This window comes from Orycteropus afer, unplaced genomic scaffold (genome assembly GCF_000298275.1).
Source record: "Orycteropus afer afer isolate SDZICR_OR568_19922 unplaced genomic scaffold, OryAfe1.0 scaffold00420, whole genome shotgun sequence".
Taxonomy (NCBI): domain Eukaryota; kingdom Metazoa; phylum Chordata; class Mammalia; order Tubulidentata; family Orycteropodidae; genus Orycteropus; species Orycteropus afer.
In genome coordinates, this window is record NW_006922007.1 from 1,307,318 (window position 1) to 1,320,498 (window position 13,181).

General features: G+C 50.5%; 1 protein-coding gene across 1 annotated transcript in view; it reads left to right on the plus strand.

The window, feature by feature from the left end:
• The window catches only part of LIMK2 (LIM domain kinase 2), an 81,371-nt gene that overhangs the window by 55,374 nt on the left and 12,816 nt on the right, over positions 1-13,181 (plus strand). Inside the window, exons 2-10 of the mRNA XM_007953937.2 lie at positions 4,426-4,561; positions 4,932-5,041; positions 5,620-5,808; positions 7,066-7,171; positions 7,476-7,672; positions 9,877-10,063; positions 10,891-10,977; positions 11,867-11,998; positions 12,258-12,314. Of these exons, the coding sequence (XP_007952128.2) occupies positions 4,426-4,561; positions 4,932-5,041; positions 5,620-5,808; positions 7,066-7,171; positions 7,476-7,672; positions 9,877-10,063; positions 10,891-10,977; positions 11,867-11,998; positions 12,258-12,314 (1,201 nt within the window). The remainder of the gene's footprint in view (positions 1-4,425; positions 4,562-4,931; positions 5,042-5,619; positions 5,809-7,065; positions 7,172-7,475; positions 7,673-9,876; positions 10,064-10,890; positions 10,978-11,866; positions 11,999-12,257; positions 12,315-13,181) is intronic.

Sequence of the window (13,181 nt, forward strand, 5' to 3'; positions counted from 1 at the left end):
CTTTACAGCCTAGGAAACCCAGTGGGGGTCACTATGAGTCATAATTGACTCGATGGCAGTGAGTATGCAGTAGTGTACTACCCTGAAGAGTAGGTGGCAATGTGGCCCTTACACAAATGAGAGGAGAAGCAGCTTGCCCAAGGCCACTTAGGTGGTAAGTGGTCTGAGGTCACGTTGGTGGTGTTGAGATTTGAACCTTGGGTCATCTGGTTCCAAAGCCTGTGCTTTTGCTTTTGTTGCAGAGGTTGCAAACCCAACTTGTCTCAAGGGCTAGGCGGGTAACCTAAGAGTGGAGTAGGAAGGATAATAAGACAAACCAAATGACCCTCTTCGTTTATCTTCATAGTTTTTCTATTTCTGATAGAGAGATGGTTACAGAAAATTATTTATTATGAAGAAAATAAGCACAATGACATATGGCAACAGATGCTTAGTCTTGGTATCGGGGATATGATTGGGAATGGTGAGGACTGTGGCAAATCAGAAAGTACATTCCTCATCTCAAAGGGCCACTGCAGCTCACCTCCTGCCAGTTGTTGCCACATTAGTGTTCCTAATGTGAAAAATCCGGATTTTTATGTGAGATACCTCAACTTTTAAATATGGATGAAAGATTTTAAAGTAGCCATGCCTTAGACTGTCTTGATCTGGCTTTGTCCTTTCTGTGCCCCCCTGAGTGAATCTCATAACCAATTTGAACCTATTCTCACAGCTGTAAAGTGTTTCCTTTCTGGGGATCGATTGCCACCACGTGACCATAAGGTGTTAGTTGAGAGAGTAAAGGTAGCAGGGCAAACAATAAAGGCCTTCCCAAGAGCCTGGCATTGGAGCCAGGCCTGAAGGTTGAGTGGAAATTCAGCAGGCAGAGAAGGGAGGACTTAACTTGACTTCAGAGCAGTCGGGAACCAGAAACTAAGGTACTGGGGCTTTGGCCCTGGCCTTGGTGTGCCCTGGGATTCTGGCTGGGAGGAGAGCCGTCAGCCTGATTCAGGTCTCAGGTTTTTTTTTTTTAAATCTTAGCAGACATGGTGGATGTGTGTGACATGGTTTCTGCCACCAGCAAGTCTGTCGTGTAGAGGGCTCTAGATGCATGGGCCCATTAAAGACCAGTGAAGGACTCTTTAGTAAGGAAAGTACAGTGCAGTTCTTGACTAGAACATGACCAGACCTTACCCTAATCAAGTGTCAAAGGCAGATTGGAGGAGGCTGGAAACCCATATGTGAGCCCAGAGGATGAGGGGCCTCCATTGTGAGGCTTATGAGTCGGGAAATCCATATTGGCTGGACTTAGTAGGGAAGGCTTGATGAGGTGGGGCTGAGTGCTAGAGGGAGGGGCAAGGCAGCTTGGGGTGAGTAGAAAAATGTAAGTACTCACAGAGCTGGGGCCACCTGGGGTCTATTCCAATCTCATCATTTCACAAATGGGAAATCCGAACCCAGAAAGGGGCTTATGCAAGGCATGGAGATGCCACAACTTAAACCCAGGTCTGTCCCGCACTCAGAGCTCATCCACTGTGTCTTTTACTTCAGGAGGAGCTGGGGCCACATGCCCAGGGCCTGCCCTCAGCCTTCTCTAATGTGTGGTTCTCACTGCACAGTTCTAGGCACTTCATAGCCATACCCTTCCCGCCATACCAAGGCCCTGAAGTTTAGCATCCATAGGATAAGTGGGAAAAGCAACAGGATCGGAGTGGCCAGCACCAGAGCCATCTGTATTGAGCACCCAGAGTAACCAGTCACTCCAAAGAGAAAGGGATTCGCAGGGCTTCCTCTCTGTGCCCACCTAGCTTTCTTCCGCCACTCCCACCTCCCACCTCTCCCCTCCATGGTGGGGAGAGGTAGCACTCTGGCTGCTCACCTTGTAGTGTTAATTAAGTTTTCTTTAGACTTCCTCTTCCCCAACTAGTTATAAGCTCTCAGAGGGCAAGGTGGGTACCTTGTGTGTTCATCTTTGTATCTGCAGGGCCTCAGTGCCTAGCGAGTTACTGTAACAGTGCAATCGCCTTGCCCTCCTTCCGCATTTACTCACAGTTAACTCATAGTACCTCTTTGTAGTAGCAGGCTGTTAGTTGCATTTTGTCCAGGAAGAAAAGCTATGACGTTCAAAGCCTACCCACTTAATGGCAGTAAGTGGCCAAAAGGTAAGCTACCGTCATCATCATCGTCTTCAATTGCAGAAAGCAGTTGAATGCCTAGTGTACTAGACCTTTTACATAAACACCTATGCTTTATGCTTTAACACAGACGATTTCATTGAATTTCTGCAGCAATTCATTTTACAGATGAAGAAACTGGGTCGGAGAATTGAAGTAACTTACCCACAATGAAGTAACTAGTAAGTGACAGGGTCAGAATTCAATCTCTGAGCCATCCAGCTCCATGCTGTCTCTCAGAAGCAAGGATGTAGCCAGCATGGATGGTGCCAGGCCTTGACAGCAAGAATGAGGAGTCTGCTAACTAGAAAGAAAGAAGTGGCACTAGGTCAGCAGGCCACGACCTTCTTAGCTTTGTGTGCTAGGAGGCTCAGAATGAGGAGGAGGGTGTCTGTGTAGGCCTGGCCCGAGAACAACCCAGCCTGACTGAGAGGAGGCACTTCTAACCAGGTGGCTATTGGAGATGAGCTGTGGATCCTCATGTTTATGTCTTGGGCAGTGTTAATAGAGTCTTCTCCACCCCCACTTCCCCATCTTTTATTTTATTTTTAATAATATATTATTGTGTTTTCAGTGAAGGTTTACATAGCAATTTAGGTTCCCATTCAACAGTCTCTAACAGGTTGTTCAGTGACACTGGTTACAGTCTTCACACTGTGTGAGCATTCTCATTATTTCCTTTCTGGTGGTTCTGTTTCCATTAATCTAGTTTCCCTGCCCCTTACATTCTCATCTTTGTTCTAAAGTAATTGTTTGGTCTCATATAGGTGATTTTTTAAAGGAGCACAGTACTTATGGGTGATACTCAGGTTTTTTTTTTTTTTTTTTTTAAGACAATTTGTTCTCTAGCTACCAAATGACTTCAAGGATTACAGTAATTTATTTTGACAATTTCAAATCTACAGAAAATTGAGAAAATAGTTCAAAGACCATCCTTGTACCCTTCACCTACATTCATCATTTGTTAAATATTTGCTACTTTTCTCTTTCACTGTCTGTATAATTATTATTACTTTTGCTGAACTACTTAAAAGTTATAATCATCTTGTGTCTTTACCTTTAAATACTTTAATATGTTTCTCCTAAAAACTGTCCTACATAACCAAAGTATCATTATAACATTAAGAAAATTGGCAATAATTTCATAATATAACCTAGTATGTAGTCCAAATTCAAAAAATGCCACTCACAGCTGTAGTTTGTTTGTTTGATTTTTTCTGTTCCAGAATTGAAGCCAAGGTTCAAGTGTTTTATTTGGTTGTTCTCTCTCTAGGCTTTTTACAGCGCTGTCTCTTTTTCTTCCTGTGACATTAGCTTTCAAAGAGTCAGGACCAGTAATCTTGTGAAATGGCCCACATTCTGAACTAGCCTGATTGCTGCTGCTGCTGCTTTTCTTGGTCTAACTTTTTGTTGTGATTTCGGTGAAAGTTTACAGAGCAGATTGATTTTCTATTCCACAGTTCATACCCATTTTGTTTCATGACGTTAATCACCCCCACCCCCCCCACAGTGTAACAGCTCCTTTTGCACCTCCCCTGTGGTTCCCTCTTCCCTGTGTCCTTCTTTCCTGTGCATTCCTGCCCTCTGAGCTGTCTCTCTGTGCAAATACTGCTCTTCTGATTCCCTTGGTTGCTTGTTCTGAGGAGTGCACCTCCCTGGGACAACGGTTCACCTCATGGAGGCTTGTCTATTATTTGACTGAAGGTTAAGCCGTGGGAGTGAGTTCAGTTCTAGGCCTAAAGGGTGACTAGGGGCCATAGTCTCGAGGTGCCTAATTGCTTTTTTATGATTAACATCTTAGTCAGCAGTGCTGTGGGAGATTGCTAGATTTTGAAGAGTGGAGGTGATTGAACTGCTTTGGTTCCTGGTGAAATCTGTCTAGACCTGAGATGCTTATCTGATCCATGAGGTTCCTAACAGTCAGGAATAGGATTCAGGCAATCCTTGACACCACCACCACCCTAAAAGAAGACAAGTATACATATGCACATTTTCCTTGTATGTGCATTTTTCTGGGGCAGCCCCCTTGGCTCTTATCAGACTCTCAAAGGACTCCAAGACCCAAAGAGGTTAAGAAACGCTGGTTGGCCAACTGAGGCAGGCAGCACAGCGCTGATTTCTGGGGCCTTATTAACTCTGAGCTGGCTTCCTTTGGGGAGTTCCACTGAGCTGTGACTTTGCCCAAACCTAGCTTTGGAGTAAGGAGAGACCTGTCCTATGTGACCAGGTTGCAGGGGTCCAGGAGAGTTTCTTTGCTTGTCTTGCCTTCTAGGTGTTCAGAATGCCAAGATTCCCTCACCAACTGGTACTACGAGAAGGATGGGAAGCTCTACTGCCACAAGGACTACTGGGGCAAGTTTGGGGAGTTCTGCCACGGATGCTCTCTGCTGATGACAGGGCCCGTCATGGTGAGTGAGTCCCTTCATCTCAGCCCTTCATGGTCTTCAGAGTCCATTGGCCGTGCCTCCAGTTCCCCATGGCCTGCCATTTTTCTGGTCTTCCCATCAGTCAGGGTTTTCCTGCTTTATTTATTCATTCACTCAACAGGTATGTGTTGAGTACTTTTAAAGTGCCAGGCGAGATCCTTCCCTCAAAGTTGTGACAGTGTCGTGAGCGCGTAGGTAGTGGGCATGGAAGAGACACATACAATGGGTGAACGTTACAGGTTGAGAGGATGACACACCTAAATTGTATTCAGGGAGTAAGAAAGAGAGACCAGGGACTAGGCTGACATCTCATTTCCTCTTTCCCTGTGCACCCTCCCTCAACTGCTCGCAGGTGGCCGGTGAGTTCAAGTACCACCCAGAGTGCTTTGCTTGTATGAGCTGCAAGGTGATCATCGAGGATGGGGACACATATGCACTGGTGCAGCATGCCACCCTCTACTGGTAAGAGTGTAGTCCTGTGTCCCTCCTCCCCAGGAGAGTGGCCAGGGGAGAGGGGACAGGTGGTAGCAAGGGGTGTCAGAGCACTGGATCCCTATCATAGCAATGCCCGAAACCACCTCTGTACCCTGTAAACAAGACAGCTGGCATCTCTCTGCCCTCCTTACCTACCGTTTCATGACACTCTGCCCCAGAGGAAGAGAATGCAATAAAGGCACTCTCCAAGGAGGATAGCAGAAGAGGAAAAACAAAGACCCCCCCTCAGAGCTCACCTAGTAGTCCAACTGCCTCGACTGACAAAAGAAGTCAGACTGAGGCCCAGAGAGGGGAAGGGGACTAGGGCAAGAGCAAAGAGACAACCCAAGTCCTTTTCACCCTTGACCAGTACACCACTCACTGCAGATCCAGCCCATCTCAGACAACCCAGGCTCCCCATTTTGAGCAACCAGCTGGAATCATGGCAAAGAGTGGGTCCATAAGTGGTGTTACTTGAAGTTACATGGTGCGGTGGTTGCTGGGAGTGGGGAGAGATCCAGGCAGGGCTCCAGAATCTCAGCTCATTTTGTGGCCCTTCTCCCCAGTGGGAAATGCCATAATGAGGTGGTGCTGACACCCATGTTTGAGAGGCTCTCCACGGAGTCTGTACAAGACCAACTGCCCTACTCCGTCACACTCATCTCTATGCCAGTCACCACTGAGGGCAGACGAGGCTTCTCCGTGTCTGTAGAGAGTGCCTGCTCCAACTACGCCACCACCGTGCAAGTGAAAGAGTGAGTATTTGCAGGATTTGTAGCCGCATATCTGCCCAGGGAGCATGGAGCCTCCAGAGAAGGGGGTCTTTGAGCAGGGCCCATAGATAAGCCTCAGGGGGTCTTGTGAGAACTCCTTTCATCCTCATCTCTTATCTTCCACCTGGAGCCCACTATGCTGTAGTCACACCTAGACCTTGGCACTTACCATTCTTTCTGCCTAGATACTAAAGACCACAATCTGGTTACCTTGGAGGTTTGAGGTTTGGAGAGTGTTTTCTCTGTGAAATGATCTGATTTGATTCTGTGCCTTAGTTTATTTATCATCTGCCTTTCCCACTAGAATGTAAGTTCCAGAAGGAACTTTGTCTTGATGGTTACTGCACGTCCAGGACCTGGAACAATATGTGATAGTAGGTGTTCGTTGATTGTTGTTTGGTTGGTTGAGTAAATGGAGGAAGGAGGATAAAATCAGGTCATGGCCCAAAAGAGGTTAAGACCCCATTCTAGGTCCAAGACAGAGACCACGTTGAGAAAGAGTCTGTGTCCAGCTAATACCAGTGGTGAGGCTTCTGCAGCACTTCCTTCCTGAATCGTTATTGTGTACCCACTGGGTGCTGGGAACTGGGCTGGTGCTTGCAGTACAAGTGAGAGCTACTAGGGTTGGGAAAGTCAAGAGGACATGAGGTCTATTCTAAAGTCTCATTAGATGAAGCAGGGAGGGATGTGTATTCAGGACCAAGGGAGAAGCGTGTCCCCAGAGGACGGAGTCTCTGGTTGTGTCTGGTGTAGATTGGGTGGTTGGGAGTAGCCAGACAAAGCCTGGATTATGAAAACCCAGCAACGTCCCTTGAGGGGTTTAAGCAGGAAGGTGATGTGAGCAGATCAGCATTTTAGAAGGACTGCCAGTGCAGAGACTGGATGGAAGGGGCTAAGCCTAGAGCTGGAGAGACCCGTCAGGAGGCTGTTGTAATGATCCCGGGAAAGGATGGTCACCGTGATGATGGAGAACTGGATAGACAGGCAGATTCTCAAGAGGCAGGATTCTCTGAGATGATGGGAGAAGCAAGAAGAGAACTCAAGATTAGAAGGAGGACGTCCAAGTTTCTGGCTCAAGCCACTTGATGAGTAGCGATGCCTTTTCACTGAGATGGGGCACTCCTAGAGAGTGATGGCTTGGGCTTTTGGGCCAATGGCAGGCCTGGGGCCTGGTGAATGAAGTTGGTCAGCTAAGTCTTTAGGACGCCTTCATCTTGCCTCACTTCCTGTCTGTCACAGGGTCAACCGGATGCATATCAGTCCCAACAACCGCCATGCTATCCACCCCGGGGATCGCATTCTGGAGATCAATGGGACTCCCGTCCGCACACTCCGAGTGGAGGAGGTAGAGTGTGTATCCTTTCTTGTGGGGTAGATCGTGGAACAGGCCCTCTGGACGATGAGGTTGGGGCCTTTACCTTTCCCCACCCTGTCTCTCTATCTTGGCGCTGAGTCTGTGACCGCTAGTGGCCTCCTGTGTTAGCCTGGTAGGTTATCAGGGCAGCAGGGATGCCAGGCAGAGGGTACTGTGGAGCTGCTGGGAGCTGCAGGCCGTGAGGCACACAGTGCTTGGATCCTCTGGGGCAGGGTGAGTGGTCCTAGGATGGGTCGGCCTGTGGATGCCAGCCTTACACTGCTCTTGACCGCAGGTAAAGGATGCAATTGGCCAGACGAACCAGACACTTCAGCTCCTGGTTGAGCATGATCCCGTCTCCCAACGGCTGGACCAGCTGCGGCTGGATGCACGGCTCTCCCCCCACATGCAGAGCACTGGCCACTCCCCTACCCTCAGCACCCTGGACACCAAGGAGAACCTGGAGGGGACACTGAGGAGACGCTCCTTGAGGTGCCACCTCCCACCCCTGCTCTGCTCTGTCCCTGTGCCCATCCCTCAGATGCAGCAGATCCCAGCGGAGTTAGGGAGACAACTAGTTGGCAGGGGCTGGGCTTTCAGGATTGTGCTGACCCAGCTGTCTGCCAGGTTTCCTTAGAAACCAAAGGTCAGGCTCTGTCCACTGAGCTGCTGAGCTGGATGGGAGGTGGCAGCATGTGGGGGAAGTGTGGGACTCAGCGCCGGGAAATAGGGGCACACAGAGGCGTGACAAAGTCTATACGGGACTCGGACAGCTATAAAATGGGAGAGGAGTTTCAGACTTGAGAGGGACCAGTAGCCCAGGCAGGCCTCAGGTCTGCTGGGCCCAAGGGGAGGGAGCGGTCTCCCTGGGGGCAAAAGCCCCGAGAGGAGTCACAAGCACCAGCCCTGGAGGCAGACGTGCGGTCCCAGGCTTCAGGCTGACTCCCTGCACAAATCCCTCCATCTTTCTGTACCTCAGTTTCTGTATCTGTGAAATGGAGTTGAAGTGGAAAGTGGCTTCTAATCTTGGCCAATGGTGTAAGGATCAAATGAGAAAAGGGACACAAAGAAGTATAGCGGCCAGCATAGAGTCAGCTCAGTCAATGGGAGATGTTGTTAGTATTAGATTCTTTCTCCATTCTCCTGAACAAACAGCCTTAGTCACTTAGAGCCTTCTTGCCTGGCATCTCCTGGAAACAGCCCTCCCCACGGTGCCCATCACTCCTGGCTGCCCATGGCCTTGGTAACATGAATGAGCTGGTAACGGCAGAGCAGCGGAGGGCAGAGAAAGCCCGGGACTGCACGACTGGAAGAGGGAAGGCGTGGGGGTGGCAAGAGAGCTGCTCACATCTCTGGAGGGCCGTCATGAAGGAGAGGGGACAGCTGGCCTGAGTACTCCCGTGGGCATGGTCTGTAGGAGGAAGAGAAAAAGAGCAGGGCAAGCAAGCCTGCTGGGCAAGACAAACCAAGAGCCAGCCAACCTCAGCCCTCTCCAGGTAGCCCAGTAAAATAAGAACATGCCACGGACAGACGTTTCTGGGGCTGCAGATCACCTGCAGTGCTGGGGACTTCAGCCTTGTCCCTTGTTCAGTAAGTCGAAGTAGCAGTCATCTACCACTGCTATTATTGGCTGCTTTTATAAATGTAAACACAGTGACCTGACTCTTAATGACAGTCATATATGCTTGTTTTATTAAAATTCAGGAAATAGAGCTAGATACAGAGCTGTGCAGACTACCCCCAAAAATCTCATTTGCTGGTTTCTTGGATAATATGCTGTCACTGGAATCTCTGGGGCTGCTAACCGAAGGGTTGGATGTTTGAGTCCACCCTGAGGGGCCTCGAGAGAAAGCCTTGGCAATCTGCTTCTGAAAAATCAGCCATGAAGACCCTCAACTCACTCACTGTCAGATCCTACTCATAGCGACCCCTCCTTGGGTTTCCGAGGCGGTATCTGGTGGTGTGGTGCCTAAGACATTTGACTGCTAACCAGAAGGCTGGCGTTTCAAACCCCCTAGCCACTCCTCGGAAGGAAGACTGGGCAATCTACTTCCGTAGAGATACCACCTCAGAAACCGAAGGAGGGGTCTCTATGAGTCAGATCTGAATTGACGGCAGTGAGTTTGGTTTTCTTGGTTATCTCTACAGAGGTAGATTGCCCAGTCTTCCTTCTGAGGAGTGGCTGGTGGGTTTGAACCACCAGCCTTCTGGTTAGCAGTCAGATGCCTTAGGCGCTGTGCCACCAGAGCGTCTATGTAGACCCTATGGAACACAGTTTACTCTGACACACATGAGTCAGAATTAGCTCCATGGCAGCTGTGGTGGTGGTGATGGCATACTGTCATTCCGACCCAGTCAGTACCTTGGATCATGTAGATACAGAAGGTGGTGGATTACTGTCTCCAGTGTTGTCACTGAGTGGGCATTAGAAGCTAATAGACGGTAGTCAATTGTCCCAGGCAGGAAGTACTCAGAGTACTTTCTGCCAAGTGTTTTTACTAACTGTTTTTGAACAGCTGCTATCTGCAGCCCCCAAAATGACCCATCTGTCTGATGTCAGAGCCCCTCCCCCATCTCAGCATCCTGACTGCAGGCTTTGGAATAGATGGGGTACCCTTGAGGTTCCTGTCTCCAGGGTTTCCTGGCAAGTCTGTAAAAACTGCCCTATCCCTACTCCTACCTCTCCTTGTCCTCAGACGCAGTAACAGCATCTCCAAGTCCCCTGGTCCCAGCTCCCCAAAGGAGCCCTTGCTGCTCACCCGGGACATCAGCCGCTCGGAATCACTCCGCTGTTCCAGCAGCTGCTCACAGCAGATCTTCCGGCCGTGCGACCTCATCCACGGAGAGGTCCTGGGGAAGGGCTTCTTCGGGCAGGCCATCAAGGTGAGCGCAGGCAGCGGCTGCTTTGCTCTTCTGCCGTCCACACCTGCTTGCCCCTCCGGAGTTCTTATCTCATGGCTTCACCCCTGTAGAACAGGGCTGCAGGTGGGAGGCCTCCGAAGGCTTGGTGATGGAGTGAGGAGTTGGATTTTCCCTCCGGCCACCTAAGAGCAGCGTTGCCGGTGCAGTGAGCTTGCTGGGCCTGGAGCCCAGGTGAGGGTGAGCCGAGCCCAGGGCCGCCCTGCGTCCCAGCAGTGGGTGTTTACTAGGTGCCCTCGGGCTTCGGTGCTGAGCCTGCTGTGAGGAGCATGCAGGAGTGGCTCCTGCCTTCCTGATGAGCAGTCTCTGGGATTAATCTCTCTCTCTCTCTCTTTTCCTCTGCTGAGAGCTGGGCGGGGGGGCCAGGTAAGCAGTGTGTATTAGCCTGGGGGGCAGTAGGGCTGGAGAGCTCGCCCTGACCCACCCAGCTCCCTGGCGCATGTCTGTGGCACTGACCCTGTTATCCCCACACGCTCACCAGGGCAGCCCAAGCGACTCACTGCTGTGCCAGATGAGTGGAGTCCCTGCCTGGCTTGGCCCTCTCCCAGCCCCCTTTTCTGGATTCTAATTCTCCTCTGTGCATGCCCAGCTCTCCAGGGAAGAGGGTATGCTCCCTGCTGAGTCCCCTGTCACCGCCATGCTGTGTCTTCCTCATATGAGCTCTGTCACTGTCATCAGGCTCAATGTGTCCCCCACAAAGGATGGATGGCCAGTTGCTAGATTTTCATGAACCGTTCTCCAGAACTAGCTGCCTTTGGTCTCTGTGCTGTTAACAGTTGCCCTCCCCCTAGGTGACACACAAAGCCACAGGCAAAGTGATGGTCATGAAGGAGTTAATTCGGTGTGACGAGGAGACGCAGAAGACTTTTCTGACCGAGGTGAGTAGCTGGAGTGGGTGATTTGGAGTTTGATGTGACCATTAGAAGGGAAAATACCTTACAAATAATGGTTTCGAGAGGAAAGTTGGTTTAGGATCACTGTGTGGAAAACCGAGTGAAAAAGAGTGCCCAAGGGAAGCTCCTGCCTCCCTAAGTGACAACAAAATTACTATTCAGTGAACATTTACTAAGACACACTAGCTGGGTGAACCAAAGCCACATCTATCCACTGCCATTGAGTTGATTCCAACTCATACTGATCCCTATTGGGTTTCCAAGGCAGTAAATCTTTATGGAAGTAGATCACCCCATCTTCCTTCCGCGGAGCAGCTGGTGGGCTCAAACCACTGACCTTCTGGTTAGCAGTCAGATGCCTCAGGCACTGTGCCACCTGACCTCCTTTATAGGCTGGATGCTAGGGGTGTAATAACAAATGGGACAGGGTTCAGAGGAGGTTATGGGGCTGTTGGACATGGAAACAGACCCGACTTTGTCCAACCTGCTGCTCTAACCCGCCATCTGAGCACTTGCTCAGGGCGCCCTGAGTGGGGCCTCCCAGAGAAAGAGACCTCTGAGCATTCACATGGTTTTCACTGGGTCACCTCCCAGGTGGTTCCATTGCTATAGGCTTGAGTTGGCTACACCTGTCTGGGTGCTATTCCTCTTGGACCCACCCACTCTAGTTCCTGAGGTGTGGTTCCTAGAAAGGTAGGATCCTGATCCACGTGGAGGCTCTTATCCCTCACCTGATCTGAGTGCCCCACCACACCACATAAGCTGAAGGTGGGAGATGTAGATGATATTGCCAGGCTGTCTCCCTAACAGACAGGGTGAGGAAGGCATAGTGGGAAGTAACCAAGCCCACCCTCCCTTCCCTGCCCCCAACCAGGTGAAAGTGATGCGTAGCCTGGACCATCCCAACGTGCTCAAGTTCATTGGCGTGCTGTACAAGGACAAGAAGCTGAACCTGCTAACGGAGTACATCGAGGGGGGCACACTGAAGGACTTCCTGCGCAGTGTGGTGAGCACACTACCCCCACAACCACCAGGAGCTGTGGCAGGGTTGTCAGTGGGGCGCCTATGCCACCACTCCCATGGAACCACAATGGCCAGAGGGTCCCCCCCCCCTTATGTTCTCCACCCCTGCCCCACCAAGGACCATGCCAAGTGCAACCGGGCAAACGTGGGGAGGGTTTCCCACAAGACCATATTGCTCCACAAGAGGACCACACTGGGGCATAGACCCAACAGCCTCTGATGGGCACTCTCCCATCCTGCAGGACCCGTTCCCCTGGCAGCAGAAGGTCAGGTTTGCCAAAGGCATTGCCTCCGGAATGGTGAGTCTACCAGCAACCCTGCTGGGAGGTGTGAGGATGACAGGGAGGCACTGGGAGCCAGCAGCCCCGTCCTGGGCAGCTTGTGTGGATGGATTTGTTCATTTAGCAGTTTTTTATTGAGCTTTTCTCTGTGCCGGTGAAATTGCCCCTGACTGGCTATTCTGAATTCACAACCCTACTCTCAAGGAATTCCAAGTCTCCAAGGGCAAATGGGCCACAGAGGGGGCAAACAAGAGACGTGTGAGGTGGTATGGGCCACCTGTCATAGAGGCATCTGATGCTGAGGGCCTTGGTGCAAGCAGAGCATCTCACTGCCTAGGGAATCTGAGAAGGCTTCCTGAGTGAGCTCTAGTTGAAGCCCAAAGGATGGGCCAGAATCAGATAAAACTTCCTGTTGGCAAAGAGACCCCAAGGTTGAGAGGACGACAGCTGCATGGGCCTGGTCAGAGAGAGAAGGCAATGGTCTGTTTACCTGGGAAAAAAACGGTACAAAACAGAGCAGTGATACTAACGACTAACAATTACCAATTGCTTTCTGTCTGCCAGGCGCCAAGCTGAGGGGTTAAAGTATGGGAGCATACTTACTCCCCACAACGCTGGTTTCCAGATGAGAAACAGGCTAGAAAGGGACAGAGCTGAGGTCCCCGGCCTGAGATTGGAACCACTTTTTTTCCTATAGGGTCTATGACAACACTGGAACAGTAAATTGGAATAGAGTAAGCTCTCCAGGTTTCAAGCTGACAAGTCTCGTCTGTAGGCAGGAAGGCAAAGAGACAGACCTGAAGGATTTTTTGTTTTGTTACTAGAGCTCAGAAGATGGGTCTTTGTGGTTCAGAGGTTGGGTGGAGTTGGAGAGTCTCAGGGCAG